This window comes from Chelonia mydas, chromosome 7, assembly GCF_015237465.2.
Source record: "Chelonia mydas isolate rCheMyd1 chromosome 7, rCheMyd1.pri.v2, whole genome shotgun sequence".
NCBI lineage: Eukaryota > Metazoa > Chordata > Testudines > Cheloniidae > Chelonia > Chelonia mydas.
This window is the reverse complement of record NC_057853.1, coordinates 55,414,864-55,433,074: the sequence shown is the minus strand read 5'-3', so window position 1 is coordinate 55,433,074 and position 18,211 is coordinate 55,414,864. Positions and strand designations below refer to the sequence as shown.

Sequence of the window (18,211 nt, the reverse complement as noted above, 5' to 3'; positions counted from 1 at the left end):
GTTCCTCCTCCTCCTTCAGGATTGTTTGTCCCAGCACTGGGAGCCATGTCTGAGCTCCATTTGGCTGCGCCTTTTGGTCTCACCCTTACACTGGGGCACCAGTTCTGGCTCCAATGCTAAAGTTGTCAATGTTGGGAGTGCTGATGTTGAGACGGGTGCTGTATCAGTAGGCACCAGTGTAGTGACAGAAGTCCCTGGTTCCTGTGCTGAGGCTGTCAGTGTCAATGTAGCTAATGCAGATTTGGATGGTGTTTTCTTTCCTGCCAGTGCCTGACATTGGGGTTTGCTGTCTGCTTAAGCGAGAACTTGCTGAAGATGACCCTTCTTGTTCTTTGGAGGCAGTAGTCTCCTCCAGGTCCAAGGGAGAATGCACTGATTATTCAAGCAGATGCAGTTTCAGCTATGCATACCTTGACTTCCACTCCTTGAGAAGGATTTACATACCATACACAATGGGAATGCGACTCTCCTCCAAACAGTGACTAAGCCCACTGACCGGGTGAGAAGGCCATCCTAGGTCAGGCAGGATTTAAACCCATGGGATTTGAAATCTGGCATAGCAGCAGGCACAGGGTACCTAACCCTTCTATACAGAGAGTGGGACTTTTTTAGGAACATCCAAATTAAAGAAAAGAACAGACATGAAGGTGAAGATAAATTTCTCCCCCGAAAGTCTGGAAATGGATGCGTTTTTAAGATCAATAGCAGTAGTGGGTCGGACACTCACTGGGTTCTGCCTCCCTGCCATGGGTGGAGAGAGTGAACAAAGTGATGCAGCTGATCTGTCCTTTATGCCCTTGCACGGGAGCACACTGCTAGCCAAGAAAGAAACAACTGGTCTGGCGCACATGCTCACCTACAGTGGATACACAGTGACACACACTTGAATAGCGGCAACTTTGCTTAGCTATCACTTTAACAGTAAGTAATTTTGCAGGTATGCGGTGATATGCTTCTGAATGATCTGATATCAGAATTAGGCCTTAAAAATTAATTCAACCAAAGTATGTTTTATTACAGTCAACTCTGGGAAATTCAAAAGACAATTTTAACCAATATTTTAAAATATATATACACTTTACTGTAACTGCAAATCCTGCTTTCAAGACAAAAAACTCAATATTGACTAAAATTTTTGACAATTTATTTCTATTTAAAAACACCCTAGTTAGTCCAATTTCTTAATTTTACTTTTACTGCTGTATTTTCTTCAGCTAAAAATATCCATTATTTAAATGTCAGCATTTTGACTTATTCTCCTGGTTTCAGTTGCTGTAGGAGAGATCTTCTGTAACAGCAGCCTGCTTTATTTGTAATTTTTTTAAGGGGTATTCACTATTATATTGTCCTCAGCTAAACGTATACCATTTAATATTTCATATTTGAAAAGAAACATTGTCAAGAGGGACATAATTTATGTACTAGCTCCATAGGCTTCACATTTTCTAACAACTGTAGCTTAAACTTCATTCAAAGGTGATAATTAAAATTTTTATGAGCATATTAAATATTAAATTGCCCCTGGCAGGCTGTTGTCCTGACTGCCGAATGCAGAAGGGATGAATGTAGTAACTGTCAATGAAGAAGAAGAGGCTTTATCTCTCCTGTCAGATACCAATGCTACACACCAGCGCTCACGTAACTCCCCCACCATGAGGGAGGGTATGTAGAAGACACTGAATTTTTTACAGCAATGCAGGTTCACACACTTAAAATCTGGACAAATGAAGAGTTAATATACAGAACAGTAAGAGTCAGTGGCACCAAAACTAGAATGTTTATAGTATATAAATAATATTGTTACCTGGAATCCTGCCTCGATCACAACTTGACATGCTAAATGTTGAGCTAAAAGTGTTACACTATGTCCACATTGGTAGTAAGTGGGGTTTTCAAATTGAGTTAAGCTAGCTTGATGAAAAAAGGAAGCTTTTTCCTAGTCTAGACCAGGCCTGCATAATTTTACTCATTATTTGTCTTGTAGTGCCATCTTGGAGCCTGATACATGGACCAGGATCCCATTGTGCTAGGTACTGTACAAACCCGTATCAAAGATGAAGAGCTTAAAATCTACGCAGTTCAGAGTACGTAAGGGTATTACATGAGCTATATCAGGACAAAACTGAGCAAAAGGAATCTAAGTTACATGTTATTACATACAAATAACTACCTTAAGAGAACATTAAGGTTGCAATGTAAAGCACTGAGAAGTTAGAAAATACCAAAATTGAGACTACATGGGCAATGTTAATCTAGCCCCCTTTTATGTAAACATTATGACTCAGTCTTTAATTACAATATTACACACTACTTTTTGCACAGGACCGCTGGTTCATTCAGGGCACAGAACGGACAGTGCTCAGTGAATAATACCACATATGGCTGTGGCCAAAGACTAACTCACAAGGGGACTTAGGCCCCATTCACAAAACCACTGGTGGTGGTGGCGAGCAAACCAAAAAAATCAGTTCTTCACAGCTTTAGTTGTGAGTGCTTCGCACATCTGTAAACCAGACTTCAGATGCCTTCAGTTGGGAGCTCTGAAAATGGGAACACAGTGGCTACCTGTAAAACTCAGATTCACGTGACTTGCCCAGCAAGACATAGGAACTCTGTAGCAGAGGCAGGGATAGAATCCTGTTCTCCAGGGTAGCATTCAGCTACCTAAGCCACAAGACCACCCTCCTCCTGTAATCTCTTCCTTCATTTACTACACAATTTCCAACTTATGCAACAAGTGAAGTAGGGGTCATACAAATAACAGCCTCATTCACTACACAACCCTGATTCATAATATAGTATGTGACCATACTATCATACTACCATCATACATGGAACATATAGTACGTGGTCATATAATTAAAGACTATCATAATGTAATACATTCATACAAGGGGCCAAATTAAGGTTGTACAGGCACGTTTAATTCTGGCACTTCCTAACCCCCTAAGAGCTTGACATTGCATCCTTAAAGTTCTTTTAATGTTGTTTTTTGGATGTAATTTCCTAGGTTTTTAAAAAGTAAACAAAACAGAAATCCCCTAATGTGGAATTATACTGATGCCAACATGGAACATCAATTTTAGATCCACAGCACAAAAATCTGCCACTTGAGCTAATATTAACTGAGTGCAGTAGTAGGTTGTCATCCTGTATGTGAAACAACCATTAGAGGAAGAGACATTTTGCAATTGAGTCTCACAGTTATTTGCTGACAGCAGAGGAACTGAGACTCCAGAATACTGGGATCTATTCCAGATGCTTAGGGGTGTGTACTCTAGAGGTTACGGACCTTTCTGCCTCTAGCCCCTCCAGCTTGTCCTCATCCCAGTCCCTTACTGTAAGGGACAGTTCATGTAATCCTGAAAAATACAATTCTCCATGTCAAAATATTTTGCTCTGAACATCTGTGGTTCTAACCTATGTCAGCCCCTGTTAAGAATCTCTAGCCACAAGAACCCTGTTGGTAAATCTATTCACCAATCCTATCCCATCTATAAGAAGCAAGGGGAAAAAAACCTCAGTGACAACAATGCAATTTCCCACTACAGAAATAGCTCAACTTTATATTTCAAGAGGTATTTCCTGACCAAAATAAAAGTTATTCATAAACAATAGGACAGATCGATTAAACTAATCAATAGGAAATAAATTTATTAACACAAGATAATTTTAACAGATATGTAAGAGTAACACAGATAGAGAAAAGGACCAGACCCAATGTCTTTTCATGAAAATAAAAAAACAGACATGTATATGATGTGACTGTTTGGCGCATGAGCGCACAGGAAGATTACAAGATAAGTCAAAGTATCTTACAGCATCAAGAGAATCCCAGATCCTCTCAAAGTTCAATAAAAAATTAGGAAGATTGAAAAATAAAAACATCCCCCATTGTTACTGCTACAAACAGAGTTAGACCAGGGGAGGGCAAACTACAGCCCTCCTGCACCCCCTGCCCTGAGCCCACTAGCCCTCTGCCTTGAGCCCCCTGCTGCACCCCTCCGGCACCCCAACCCCTGCCCTGAGCCCCTTTCTGTACACCACACCCCCTGCTCCAGACCTACATTCATGGTCCTGCATACAATTTCCCCACCTGATGTGACCCTCGGGCCAAAAAGTTTGCTCACCCCTGAGTTAGACACTGGGCTGTCAGTTTCCAAACATGTTTAGAGTCTACCAGGAATCAGACCGTTATCCCTCTCCTTACATATCATAGGTTTAATAGAAGTACTCTAGAAGGATTCTTTAAACCCTTTTTTAAAAGCTTTGAGGAGATGGAATAAAATTGGTCAGCTTCATTATTTCATTTTGATGGGAACGGCAATGGAAAAATATTTTCCAGGAAGAGAGCCTAGAACTTTATCCTCTCCTTACACAAGGCTTTCCCTACTGTTGATTAAGGATCATGTGTATATCCATGCGAGTCAAGAATAGAATCCCAGGCCTACAGCCAGGGAAATTAGCTTAGGGCTATAGGGGGACATCTTATTAACTTTCCACTTCCTGTTGCTGTAGTTTCCTGTGAGATTCCAGACAGGGCTGATGCACAAGGTAGCAGAGGAATCTCTGAGAGATTCAAAGTGGACCAGTGTTACAGTGAACTCTAAGCAAGGACCCTTCAATGGCTATTGAGGTTCAGCCAATCTCAGAACAGGAGAGCTGGGTGAGGGCTCCCTAAAATCCAGATGCCATAGCAGGGTACTAATATAAGACAGCTAATAACTAGGCTTTACCTCTTGTTTTCGGCACTGTGCTACCTGGGAGATACAGGGGTTGGGGCAGATCACCAAAAATGGAGGGACAAATTGAGCTTTATGCTACAAGATTTGGATGGAAGAGTTTTGCAATTTCTTACTAAACCTGTTTCACTCAGTGTTCTTCCATGATCATCCAATTTATGTTTTCTACAGATTTGCAATACATAACAAGGAAGAGTAGACCTAGCAAGCAATTTGAGGTAGGGGGACTATTTAAGACAACCATGGAGTAGGAGTGTCACCTCTCGCCTCTACTGTAGTTTGGGAAAAGGGATACTCATTTCATGAAGGAGGAGCAAGCTTGCCACTTGAGACTTTTGGAGGCTTGCCCACTTTGGGGAAGGCAAGAGAAGCCACATCTGCACGAGGAGAGAGGGGCTCACAAGAGCACAGGTATTTACTGTGAGGAAGCTAAGCTCTCTTCTGTTTCCCTCTACAAATCAACTCCATTAGCTGATTAAAATTCATTTGATCATTGATTGTTCTGGTGACATTTCTAATACATAATTTACTCCTACTAAAAGTGCAAAGTGAAGGGAGATTTAGCACCACTCAGTAATTATGACTCAATTCATAATCCCTAGAGATTATTAAAATCACTCTGTGTATAAGGAACCCTACACACCCATTACATGACCCTTGAAGACCCCATTCTCAATTGCTTTTGCAGACATTTCCCTGATCTTAAATGAAAATGAGTGGAACAGCACTAGACTTAAATTTCAATGCAGGTGGAATTCCCTTCCATCAGCATTTCTAAACTCCAAATCAGAATATGAATGAGAAATGTGATATTGTGAATGCTTGCTCAGCAGTAAAACACAGCCTCTTTGAACATGTCAAAGAACAATGCTGTAAACCTTTCTGACAGTGTTGGATATGACTGTTGTCTCAGCACAGAAAAAACAATACAATATTCCATTTTAGCATAAACTGATTAACACGGACATGGCAAAAATTAAAATTCTAAATCTTGCTTCTTAAAAAGACATTCAGATTGAAAGTGGTTCAATGAATGAATGAATCAAGCACGTTTAGCTTTACATTACATTGATTATTTTAAGTCCTATGGCTAGTACAGCAGAATCATAGAATATCAGGGTTGGAAGGGACCTCAGGAGCTCATCTAGTCCAACCCCCTGCTCAAAGCAAAACCAATCCCCAATTTTTGCCCCATCCCTAAATGGCCCCCTCAAGGATTGAACTCACAACCCTGGGTTTAGCAGGCCAATGCTCAAACCACTGAGCTATCCCTCCCCACCCACAGTACTTCATGTTAAAGGTGATATTAAGGTTCTTAGTCTAAATTTTTTGATACAATTCTCCCTACTGCTAATATTTTAGATAGGCCACTTGATATATTCCCCCTCAATGGAAAATTCCTGAAGACCTGTTGATTGGGAAATAGAACAGCTTCTTTTAAACCGCATTCTTCAATTTTTGCAACCTCCATTCTTCACCTTCACACTGATTTTTGAAAACGCAATTTAAAGTACATCCTTGCAGCCCACGGAGCTTCCCGCTGCTCCCACTTGCTGGGAATGGCAAACTGCGGCCACTGCCTGCGGAGGGTCAATGTAAACAAACTGTCTCATGGCCTGCCAGTGGATTACCCGACAGCCAACGGACCGCAGTTTGCCCACTACTGGTCTAAATCTAAGCTGCTGTTGCATCACATGCTAAAACATTAGAAGACATTTTTCATACTGCAAATTCCCCAAAATTTTCTTTTACAAATTTATAATTATGCCTTGGCAGTTGGAACATGAACTCTATCCACGACCAAATCCTTTTTCTTACATATCACAAAGGGTTATTTCAGAGCTGGTTGTAAGTGCAAAAACTTTCTTTCCTTTTAAAAATAAATTAAAAAAAGGTTCTGAGGGAAGCCTTTGCAAGAGGAAAAGTCACTATGATGAATCAGATTTTAGGTTAATCATCTTTAAACTTATAACTTTAAAAATGAAGACATAAAAGTACACAGTTGGACCATAAGGAGGCCTTTGGAATGAGAAGAGAGCCATACCCCAAGTCAAAACACTACGGGAATTCTAATCTGATTGTATAGATTCTTTTACTTAACCATTATGGCTTAGAAGTGGCTTTCAACTGTACTGGCTTTGTGTCGTACCTTGGCTTATAAGTAGCCTACATCAGTCTTTAGAAATAAACAGGTCACCATCTCCCACTTTTATTCCAAGGATTCAGCTATAACTAGGGCTTTTTTTACAAGGTAACCAATGCCACACATTTGGAGGGATGGACTTTCTGTTAAAAAGACTGGTCACCTTGTGAGCACTTAAGACAAACTCAGCAGCTGTGAATCTGTTAAGGTAATTAAGACAAGCGCCATACCAAGAGCAATGTCTTGATGCTATTCATACTTCCCTGTTTGACATCATCTCGAAGGGTAAGTAAATTCATAATTAAGCCTGGTTTATGACATTCAACTGGCTTCCTCACATGTGAAGCAATTATGCCAAATCACTTCACTTTTCCTGTGAAGTGAAACACTAATCATGGTTGACAGAGAGAATATATAGAAACAACAAAGGGAGTAAACAGGCAAGTATTTGGAAAATATGCAAGCTGGAGCGAGATAAAGGAACAAGACCATAGATGCCAGAGACATGAGAGGCAATGATTGAGGGCCCTGAATCCAGGTAAACTCAACTTTGGACATTAAGGGGTATATGGAAGAAAATTATAAAAGTGGCACAGCATCTTTAAAATTGGGATACTACTATAGCCTATCTCCCAGTAGTGTTTTTAGATTTAATCAGTATTTGAGAAACACTAAGGGTATGTCTACACTACCTGCCAGATCAGCGGGGAGTGATCCATTTATCGGGGATTGATTATCGTGTCAAATGTAGACACAATAAATCGATCTCCGATCACTCCGCCGTCGACTCCTGTACTCCACCGCAGCAAGAGGCGGAAGTGGAATCAACGGGGGAGCGGCGGCAGTCGACCCCGCACCACGAGGACGCGAGGTAAGTCAACCTAAGATACGTCCACTTCAGCTATGCTATTCTCGTAGCTGAAGTTGTGTATCTTAGGTCGATTCCCACCCCTCAGCGTAGACCAGGCCTCAGATTCTTGGACAAAAAGTCCTAAGTTGTAAGTATTATCAAAGTGAAGCTTCAACCCTACTTGACTCGACAGCAGAATGGTTTTGAGAGGAGTGCTATTAATGGGGAATTGGTTCAGCCCTATCCATCCATCCACCCCACTACCACCGGCCATGATTTATATCCTGTCCATCACCATCACTTGACCTGCTGCTTTCACAATGCTCATTCTAAAACTAAGGCCTGGTCTAGACTGGGGGTGGGGGTGGGGGTGGTGGTGGCGGGGGGAGTGGACGTATTTTAGGTTGACTTACCTCGTGTCCTCACGGCATGGGGTCGACTGCCGCCACTCCCCTGTCGACTCTGCTTCCGCCTCTCGCCGCGGTGGAGTACAGGAGTCGGACGGCAGAGCGATCGGGGATCAATTTATCATGTCTACCCTAGACATGATAAATTGATCCCTGATAGATCGATCACTACCTGCCGATCCGGCGGGTAGTGTAGACGTACCCTAAGACAAAAGAATTGCCTTCCTCCCCCAAGGACACCAACAGGCACACTCCAAAAAGCATGGAGTGGCATTCACATCCCCATTCTCTGGATGTCCTTGTTTTCCCAGGCCCAGAAAGTTAGAATCCCATGTTTCTTCCCAATAAAAGTGAACGGGACTTGAGTATGTATCTGGCTCCATGCAATTAAAAATGTGATCCTACTGAGATTTGTTAAAATTTTCAACTACAAACAGAAAATCCCTTTTACCAATTAGCAGCTACAGTGAACTGGATTCTTTAGTCTGAATTGCAACTATTATATTATATTTCAAGTTAAGTGTTATTGCAAGAACAGCAGTTTTCTAAACTACTGTAACACAAACATGTGGATTTTCTCTATTATTTATCAAACTTGAGACACAGATCTTTGGAATCTCAGTACCTGAACTTCATTTTTCCACTTTGAGGTGATGGGACACACAGACTACAAGCTCTCCCAGTTTAGAAGCTAAATTTTCCTAGGTCTGCTATGCTGTTTCAAGTTTTATTAACTACTCACCATTGTTCCAAAGGGAATAGCCCGCGAAGCATGATAATAGATGGCAATGAAGTTAATGAAGAAGGCAGTGCCACACACCATCGCTGGAATAAGGAAAGCCCCAATGAACATTTGCTTTATCCATCGCCTTCCTGTAGGAAGAAACCATTAAACATATTTGTAATTGATAAAACATGCTGCACTATGATTAAAATTCGTTTTTGCCACAGGTTTACCAGAATGTAAGTAGTTAGCCTTTTTTTCCCCAAAATGAATTAAATGAGTACTAGCTAACATACACAGGAGCAAAGGTAAACTTTTAAACTGTACTTCACTTTTAATCAAGCCTTTTGATTTCACAAACGATAACCATTCTTTATGGAAATATGGACATGGGAGAGTAACAGCCTACAATGGGAAATGCTAATAAGAATGCGTAAAACAAAGCTTATATGTTAAATAAACAATGTTTAGAAACACTACTGACAGGTGTTTACACATAAAATTGCTTCCTTATATCAATAGGCATCAATTCTGTTGTAAAATGTTTAAGTGACCAGTTAAATGCAACAGGAACGGCAGTGCAGGTTTATGGCTATAACAGCAATAACGCAGCAATGTTTCAACAAAGACTTAGAACACACAAAACACCACACTACAATAATGTAGCTAAGACACGTGCTTAGCTTCACTATTTAATCACATTGCTCAGCATTATTCCCTTCCCTCCATTGCCCTGTCCTCCTCCTGTCTGTATATCTAAAGACTAGGCTTTTCAAAGACAGGAATATTGGGTAACATTTTCAAAAGCGCCTCAATGATTTAAAAGCCCCATCTTCTGCTGTCACTGAGTAGAGCTCTTGAAAATGTTACCTAATGTCTTTGTATCTCAGTAAAACACCTAACACTACTGGTGTTAAATGATACCATGTTTAATAAACTCAGTTATAAAATTTAATTCACTGTAATAGGCACCTCCAACAAAAAAGTGACACAAGTCAACAGGTAAAGGTCTTCCACAATCTAGACAGATGTTAAGGGATTTGCTGCTATGCCTGGGTATTCAAGAAATCTTGCAGACCTTTGTTTTGTGGTCTTGTGCAAGACCTCTCTGTGACTGCCTTACTCCAGTTTTGGCTGAATTTCCTGTATCTGCTATTAATCTATGAATTTGTGCTAATTTTATTTAAACACTCAGTGTCTGGATGCATCTGTACAGCTTACTGAATAGAATGAAGCAAGGAAACCAACATATGGTTTCGAGAATTGCATATGGACTACAAACTTCCATTGTGCAGGAGCATCAAAAGCATTTTAGGGCTTGCCTACAGTTTTTGTAACCAATTTAGCCAGATCTGTAAAAAGCAGATATAAAATTAATGCAACCTTCTAGTATGGGGCTTTGCAGTAATATAGCTTGTGTTGGAGATACAGGCATAACACCCCTATGCTGGTAAAACTGATCTGGTTTTCTACAGATGTCATTAAATTGGTAGAAAAACTGAATGCAGACCAAACCTTAGACATTTATGACCTTTCCAAGCTCTCAGATAGCAGGGAGATTGATGCTGTAGAAAACTAAGCACTGATCAGCATTTCTTGCTAAAATTATACAAGCTTCTGTTTTAAAAATTCATCAAAACCAATTTTCTTAATGTTTAATAGAATAAAAATAAATATTAACTATTCTCTTAATGCAGCACAGGAGAAGGGGGAGGCTGGAGGAATGGCAGCGGCACTGCAGGTCAGAACTCAGAAGCACTGGTGGGGCTATAAGGAGAAGGCTGCAGATAGGTAAAGTTGGGCTTTTGCTGTCTACCAATATTCACTTTTGCATTTGATGGAGTACAAACTGATTACAAGCTGAATAAATGTGATCAGGAACAGTCAGCATGGATTCAACAAGGGCAAGTCATGCCTGACTAATCTAATTGCCTTCTATGACGAGATCACTGGCTCTGTGGATGAGGGGAAAGCAGTGGACGTGTTGTTCCTTGACTTTAGCAAAGCTTTTGACACGGTCTCCCACGGTATTCTTGCCAACAAGTTAAAGTAGTATGGGCTGGATGAATGGACTATAAGGTGGATAGAAAGCTGGCTAGATTGTCAGGCTCAATGGGTAGTGATCAAAGGTTCCATGTCTAGTTGGCAGCCAGTATCAATTGGAGTGCCCCAATGTTGGTCCTCGGGCCGGTTTTGTTCAATATCTTCATTAATGATCTGGAGGATGGTGTGGATTGCACCCTCAGCAAGTTTGCAGATGACACTAAACTGGGAGGAGAGGTAGATACGCTGGAGGGTAGGGATAGGATACAGAGGGACCTAGACAAATTGGAGGACTGGGCCAAAAGAAATCTGATGAGGTTCAACAAGGACAAGTGCAGAGTCCTGCACTTAGGACGGAAGAATCCCATGCACCGCTACAGACTAGGGACCGAATGGCTAGGCAGCAGTTCTGCAAAAAAGGACCTAGGGGTTACAGTGGACGAGAAGCTGGATACGAGTCAACAGTGTGCCCTTGTTGCCAAGCAGAGCCAATGGCATTTTGGGCTGTATAAGTAGGGGCACTGCCAGCAGACTGAGGGACATGATCGTTCCCCTTTATTCGACATTGGTGAGGCCTCATCTGGAGTACTGTGTCCAGTTTTGGGCCCCACACTACAAGAAGGATGTGGATAAATTGGAAAACGTCCAGCAGAGGGCAACAAAAATGATTAGGGGACTGGAACACATGACTCATGAGGAGAGGCTGTGGAAACTGGGATTGTTTAGTCTGCGGAAGAGAAGAATGAGGGGGGATTTGATAGCTGCTTTCAACTACCTGAAAGGGAGTTCCAAAGAGGATGGATCTAGACTGTTCTCAGTGGTAGCAGATGACAGAACGAGGAGTAACGGTCTCAAGTTGCAGTGGGGGAGGTTAAGGTTGGATATTAGGAAAAACTTTTTCACTAGGAGGGTGGTGAAACACTGGAATGCATTACCTAGGGAGGTGGTGGAATCTCCTTCCTTAGAAGTTTTTAAGGTCAGGCTTGACAAAGCTCTGGCGGGGATGATTTAGTTGGGGATTGGTCCTGCTTTGAGCAGGAGGTTGGACTAGATGACCTCCTGAGGTCCCTTCCAACCCTGATATTCTATGATTCTAAATGGAATGAATGTTTTGCTAAGATTCCAGGAAGATTATTCTTCATACCATAAAGAATGGCACAAATGCAGTAAATAATACTGTGCAACTCTATAGCACCTTCCATTCACTCTTGGTAAACATTAAGCCTCAAGGTCCCTATGGAGAAGGTAAAGTGATAACAGGGATCACTTCAACCACTAAAGGCCAACTCAGGGGTAGAACACATAAGCTGTTTAACAGCACACAGGAACAGGAGGCTAACCTATCCATTTGGTACCATAGGGGGTATTCAACAGGCAGAATGTAATTACTCAAGTTGGAATTTGACCAGGCTACCACAGTTAACATCCTTATATTCCTTACTGATTTAAATAGATACTACCAAGGTTTTAGCAAGCTTTAATACAGGGCATGCAACCAAGAATGAACAGGGAATGAAGCATCGTTTAGATTCAAAATCTCTTGTATTGATTAAAAACTATGGATTTCATGTGACTTCATTAACTACCTAAACACCACCTGTAAAAGACCATGCATGTTTGTGCTGTTTATAACAGGAAACAGAATAAACCTGCTATATAAAATAGTATGATAAAAATGCTGACATTTAAAAACAAGTTACCTCCTTGTCTAGCATAAAGGCTTCCTCCAAAATATCCATTCACTGGGGATGTTGCAGCATAAACAAATATAGCTGTGCTAAGCATTGATCCTCGCCTAAAATAAAAAGACTTTTTTTTTGTAATGCCAATAGAAATGCAAAAACTCAATTTATATTACAGCAAAATATTCACAGTAAAACAGGCATAGTCATCGGAAGAAATATAACTGCTATTTTTAGCTAGTGCAGAAGTAAAACTGATCAATGAAATGTGTCTAAAGTTTACTATTTACAGTGAAAATAACTGTTTCCATTCAAAGCTGCTCATCAGCCTCATTTAACCAGGCTAAAACAACTAAAATTAATACAGTGTTCCCCCCTCTCCTCCCCGATATGCTTAATTCCACTAGAAATAAAGGCAGAAAGTATCACCTTTGACCAAAGTGTTTTGATTTTTTATAAGCCCTGTATTACAAGAACCGAACTATATAACACACACGTGTAGCCATTGTATCAATACAGCATATTGCTCAAAACATTTCTAGCGTCAGTGCTTACTGGGAGCACTTAAATTAACTTCTGACATATCTGCAGTAAAGGGGAAGGAGAATTACTTACCTTGGACAGTAACTGGATTTCTTTGAGGTGTGTCCCTATGGGTACTCCATGTCCTGATTTGTGCAAACTTTGGATCAGAGATTTTCAACAGCAGTGTCTGAGGGTCCAGAGTTGTACTCTTGATAGCCTCGTGCTCTAGTACACGGCTATAGGGGAGCGTTGGCCCATCGCCACTTCAATTCCTTCTCAGCCACGGAAATCCAGCAGACTCCAAGGCAGAGAGGGAAATAGGGCAGGTAGCGGAGCACCCACAGAAACACACATCTTTAAGAACTCCAATTACTGTGCAAGATAAGTAACCTCTCCTTCTCCAAGGATTGTCCCTATGGGTGCTCCAAATCAGGAGATACTTGAGCAGCAGCGCCAGCTACAGAGAAGGATGCCAAGGCTGCAGAACTGGTATGGACCATACAACAGCGTTCATGAAAGTCGCATCAGCTCTGGAAGCCGGTACCAGAGCATTGGGCATACTGCTAGGAAAAAGCATGAACAAAAGACCAGGTGGCTGCCCTGCAGATGTCTGAGACAAGTATGTTTTTCAGTAGGGCTACAGTGGTAGATTGAGCCCTGGTGAAATAGCTAATCACACTTGCAGAGGGGAGAACCCCTGAGGCTTCACAACAAGTTAAGATGCATTCTGCAACCCATTTGGACAGTCTTGGGGTGGAAACTGGATGTCCTTTGTTTCATTCTGCAATTGAGATGAAAAGCTATGGGGAGCCCCAAAGAGCCTAGTCCTGTTGAGGTAAATGGCAAGAGCTCTTATGTCCAGAGAATGGAGGCTCATTTCTTCTCTTAAAGAGTGAGGCTTGGGATAAATCACCAGTAGGTGAATCTCTTGATTAATGTGGAAGTCTGAAGAAACTTTAGGTAGGAAGCAAGGGTGTGGATGTAGCATCACCTGATCATGATAGAACACCACGTATGGTGGGTCAGCTGTGAGGACTCAAAGCTCCCCTACCCTCCTGGCCGAGGTGATGGCTGTCAGGAAGTGGTCTTGAGGGACAAATGGAGGAGGGAACAATTCCCCAGTTCCAAATGGGGGTTTCCTCAGCACACTGATGACAAAGCTGAGGTCCCACAGTGCAGTTGCCTCCTTGACAGGACGGAAGAGGTTCAACAGGCATTTGATATAGCTCGTAGTGATTGGGTGAGTGAAGACTGAAAACTCCTTGATGGGGGTTGAAAAGCTGTGGTGGCAGCTAGGTGAACCTTAATGGAGCTCAGCAATAAGCCTCTGGTTTTTAAGGTCAGCAGGTACCCAAGAATGTATGACAGACAGGACTTGAGCGGAGGTACAGATTGGAGGCTGCTTCCAGACTAGGTGAATTTCCACCTCTGTAGATAAGTTTTCCTTGTCATGGTTTTCTACAATTATGCTGGATTGTTTGTACCTCTGGAGAGCAAGCTTTTTCTATACCAGAGAACTATCTGGCACCCACATCTTGAGCTGAACCATAAGGAGATTGGGGAGGGTGATGGATCTCAACTCTTGGGTGAAGACATTTCGCTGTCATGGGAAGATGGTGAGGCAGTTACAGAGGCATGCAAACCATGCCTGGGAACACCACCTGTCTCAGCTACAACTGTGCTATGAGGATGGCTAATAATTTCTCCTGTTTCAATTTGTTTAGCACCTCGAACATTAAAGGCATAAGGAGATAAGTGTTTAGCAATATATAAGGCCAAGGAATCATCCATAGAGTTGCAGCCTTCCCCCTAAGCAGAACTGTTGTCAGAGATCTCCCTCTGGATGACCCCAAGTAAAGACAACTCTCTCTGAAACCCTCATTGTTGAGTTTCCACTCGCAGTTGATCTGGAAATGCCAGCAGGTGGAGGAGGCATGACACCTTCACCTGGTGAGCAGGAGGATTTATGCAAAGGTTATGTTTCTTCCTCCTCACTGGCTCCTGCTCCTTTGCAAGGTACTCCTTTGGAGCAGGACACAAGGATAGTGCTGTTGTTCCTGGCATGCCCTTTTACAAGATGGGACCCTGCAGAACTGGCTGTCATAAGGGGCCCATGGGATCCATAACCACACTGTTGTGGGGCATAAGAGAAGGTGTTAGGAGCCCAAGGTTGGTGGGTCTATCTCCTCATGAGAGATTCCTCCTTAGGATGTACACCACAAGGGAGGGAGGGAGGGAGGCTGGAGGGAAGGTGGAGGACCCTTATGTAGACACCTCAGAACTGGATGAGGTATCATCCCACGTGTCCATTGGAGGTGCAAGGGGCCGAGCCGATATGGGGCCAGAAAGGGTCCTGTAACTTCATGAATACCAGAGGTCAATGCTTAATTGGATGGTGAGACAGTGCCAGAGGATGTGTCGATACTCGCTGGAAACGTGTCTTGGTACTCTCGAAGAGTTTATGTGGAACTGGTGAGTGTGTGGGTAGCAGAGGACAAGTCACTGTTGAACACAGTAGGATCGGAGGGCAAGTAGGCTCCAGGAGATGAGTTGGTACTGACAAAGCATCTCCATAACCCTCAGCAATGGTGATTCAGGCTCTTCCAGAATTAAAAAGTCCTCATGAAATAGGAGCCTGAATGATACCAGGGACTTTGGATAGGGGTCCTCAGAAGTTAGTATGTCAGGATGTACTGGAGACAGTGTTGACACACTGTCAGTACCTCCTTCTTGGCTGGATGCAGAAAATGGTACTGAAAACAAATTTTGGCTTGGCTCTGCGTCCTTGTGTTTGGAAGGCACTGACTCTGGTGCTAATGCCAGTGTTGCTGTAGGTTGTCTATCTGACTGCTTCTTGGTATACAGTGCAGTCTTCTTAGCTGGTGCCATGGTCTGGATACCAGAGGGGATAAGAGCTTCAGTGGCACCCATATCAGGATGTGAGATTTCCTGAGACCCAGACCAGTAGGGTGACTGCCCGTATCCTTATCCAGTTCTGGAGAATTGGGTCTTTTCTTCTTTGAGGGTCTGAGTGGTTGTAAAGGACCCCCAGGACCTCTGATTACTACCATAGCAGAGACTGTTACCAGGGTTCTGAGCAACTGGATCCAAAGTACAGGGGGGTGACTAGCAGATCTTACATTTGGATGGGAGGTGAGTCTCTCACAGGCAGCAGAAGCAGCTTGAATGTCTCTTGCTGTGGGAAAAAGACCTATGGCAGGTCTGGCAGGGTTTGAATCCCGGGCATAACCCAGGCTCAAGGCCACAGATCAAGGCCCAAGGACAAAAAGCCCAGATCGGGCACACAAAGAAGAACTGGGGAGAAAAGTACCCCCACTTGGCAGAAACTGGGCTAAATGGCAAAACAAAAAAAAAATTTAAAGATACCTAAAGGAAAAAGAGATAAAGAGAGACAGCAAGCTGCTTGGCTAGCTAATGGACACCGTGACACTCCATTTCGAGCTGCTGGTGGTTGAGAAGGGAGTGGAGTGGCAGTAGGTCTACCCCCACTCCATATATCCTTGTACTGGAGCACAAGGATATCTAGGGTGCAAGCACAGAGCTGCAGACACTGCTAACAAAAATCTCCGATGAAGAATACACAGGCTTGAGCGCATCCTGATGTGGAGCACCCATCGGGACACTACCTGAAGAACTACTGTTAGCAAAACATTAAAACTAGTATTAAGAAGAGTCACCTAGTGTACATTTGCAAACTGGTTTTCACAAGTCCTAAATATGTGATACTCCTGCCATCTATTAGAATCCAATAATTTATAAATGGAAAATAAATAACTCTTAGAGAACACTATGGAAAAAACATTCAAAAATTGCAAATGCTGTATTAAAACTCCATTAGGCAGACAACAAGGCTCTCAGATGGTTCCACGAAAGGGACCATTGTGATCGAGTTTGACCTGCTATTAATTCCTGTTTGAACTAGAGCACATCTTTCAGAAAAACATCTAATCTTGATTTAAAATTTGCCAGGGATGGAAAATTCACAATGAACCTTGGAAAATCATTCTAATGGTTGATTACCCACGCTGTTAAAAATTGCATCCTATATCCAATCTGAATTTGTCTAGCTTTAAAGTCCAGCCATTGGATCTGGTTATACCTTTGTGTGCTAGACTGAAGAGTCCTCTGCCCAATTTCTGCTGACCATGTAGGCACCTACAGACTGATCAAGTCACACCTTCACCTTCTCTTCATTAAACTAAATAGACTGGGCTCCTTGAGTCTATCACTATAAGGCATGTTTTCCAGTCCTTTAACAATGCTTGTGGCTCTTCTCTGAATCCTCTGCAATTTACCAACATTCTTCTTGAACTGAAGCCATCACAATTGGACATGCAGTATTACAGTAGCAGTCACACCTGTACCATACAGAGCTAATATAACCTCTCCACTCCTACTCAAGATTCCCTTGTTTATGCATCCAAGGATCATCATATTAGCCCTTATGGCCACAGCATTGCACTGGGAGCTCACCTTCAGAGTGAAGGTATCAAATTGAAGCAGAAGAGTTCAGTGGCTTTTCAAGGCATCCTCTCATCAATATAACAAATATAGAACCATACTTGTTTTGGTCCATCCTTTGATCATTTAAGGGCAAAGCAGGCTCTGACACTAAGCCACAAAAGGCAGGCCCAGAACAATTTCCTTAACCGGGTTGTAACAAAAGGAGACTCGAGCACTGCTCATTAATAGAACAATGTTTCCTCCAACAAAAGCTGACCATGCTGAGGTGGTAACCAACAGCAGAATTTCAGCCAGACCACTGTATTGTCAGAGTCATTCTGTTGGAAACTCTCACTACTGTTTGGTGGTGGTCTGAAATTAAGTAAATATACCTGCGGCATTAAAAAAAAAGTCAGTGTTAACCTACATGAGAGCCTACTTGATTCTTAAAAGTAAGTCCCATGTTTCTGTTTTAAAATTGGTTAACAGATGCCAATTGTGATAGTTGGCTTTTAAATTGGTTCAAGTAAAGATGACTATGTAAAATTACAGGCCCAAATTCTGCTTCAAGCGATGTTACTGTAATCCAGAATAACTCCAACGCATTCAATGAATTCTAATTTGAAATGCC

The 18,211-nt window shown here is 42.2% G+C and overlaps 1 protein-coding gene across 2 annotated transcripts in view; it reads right to left on the bottom strand.

Moving 5' to 3' along the window:
- The window catches only part of TM9SF3 (transmembrane 9 superfamily member 3), an 82,434-nt gene that overhangs the window by 21,448 nt on the left and 42,775 nt on the right, over positions 1–18,211 (bottom strand). For both annotated transcript variants that reach the window (XM_037903415.2, XM_037903416.2), the window contains exons 8-9: positions 12,610–12,704; positions 8,885–9,015 (exon numbers count right to left, since the gene is read on the bottom strand). In XM_037903415.2, the coding sequence (XP_037759343.1) occupies positions 8,885–9,015; positions 12,610–12,704 (226 nt within the window). The remainder of the gene's footprint in view (positions 1–8,884; positions 9,016–12,609; positions 12,705–18,211) is intronic.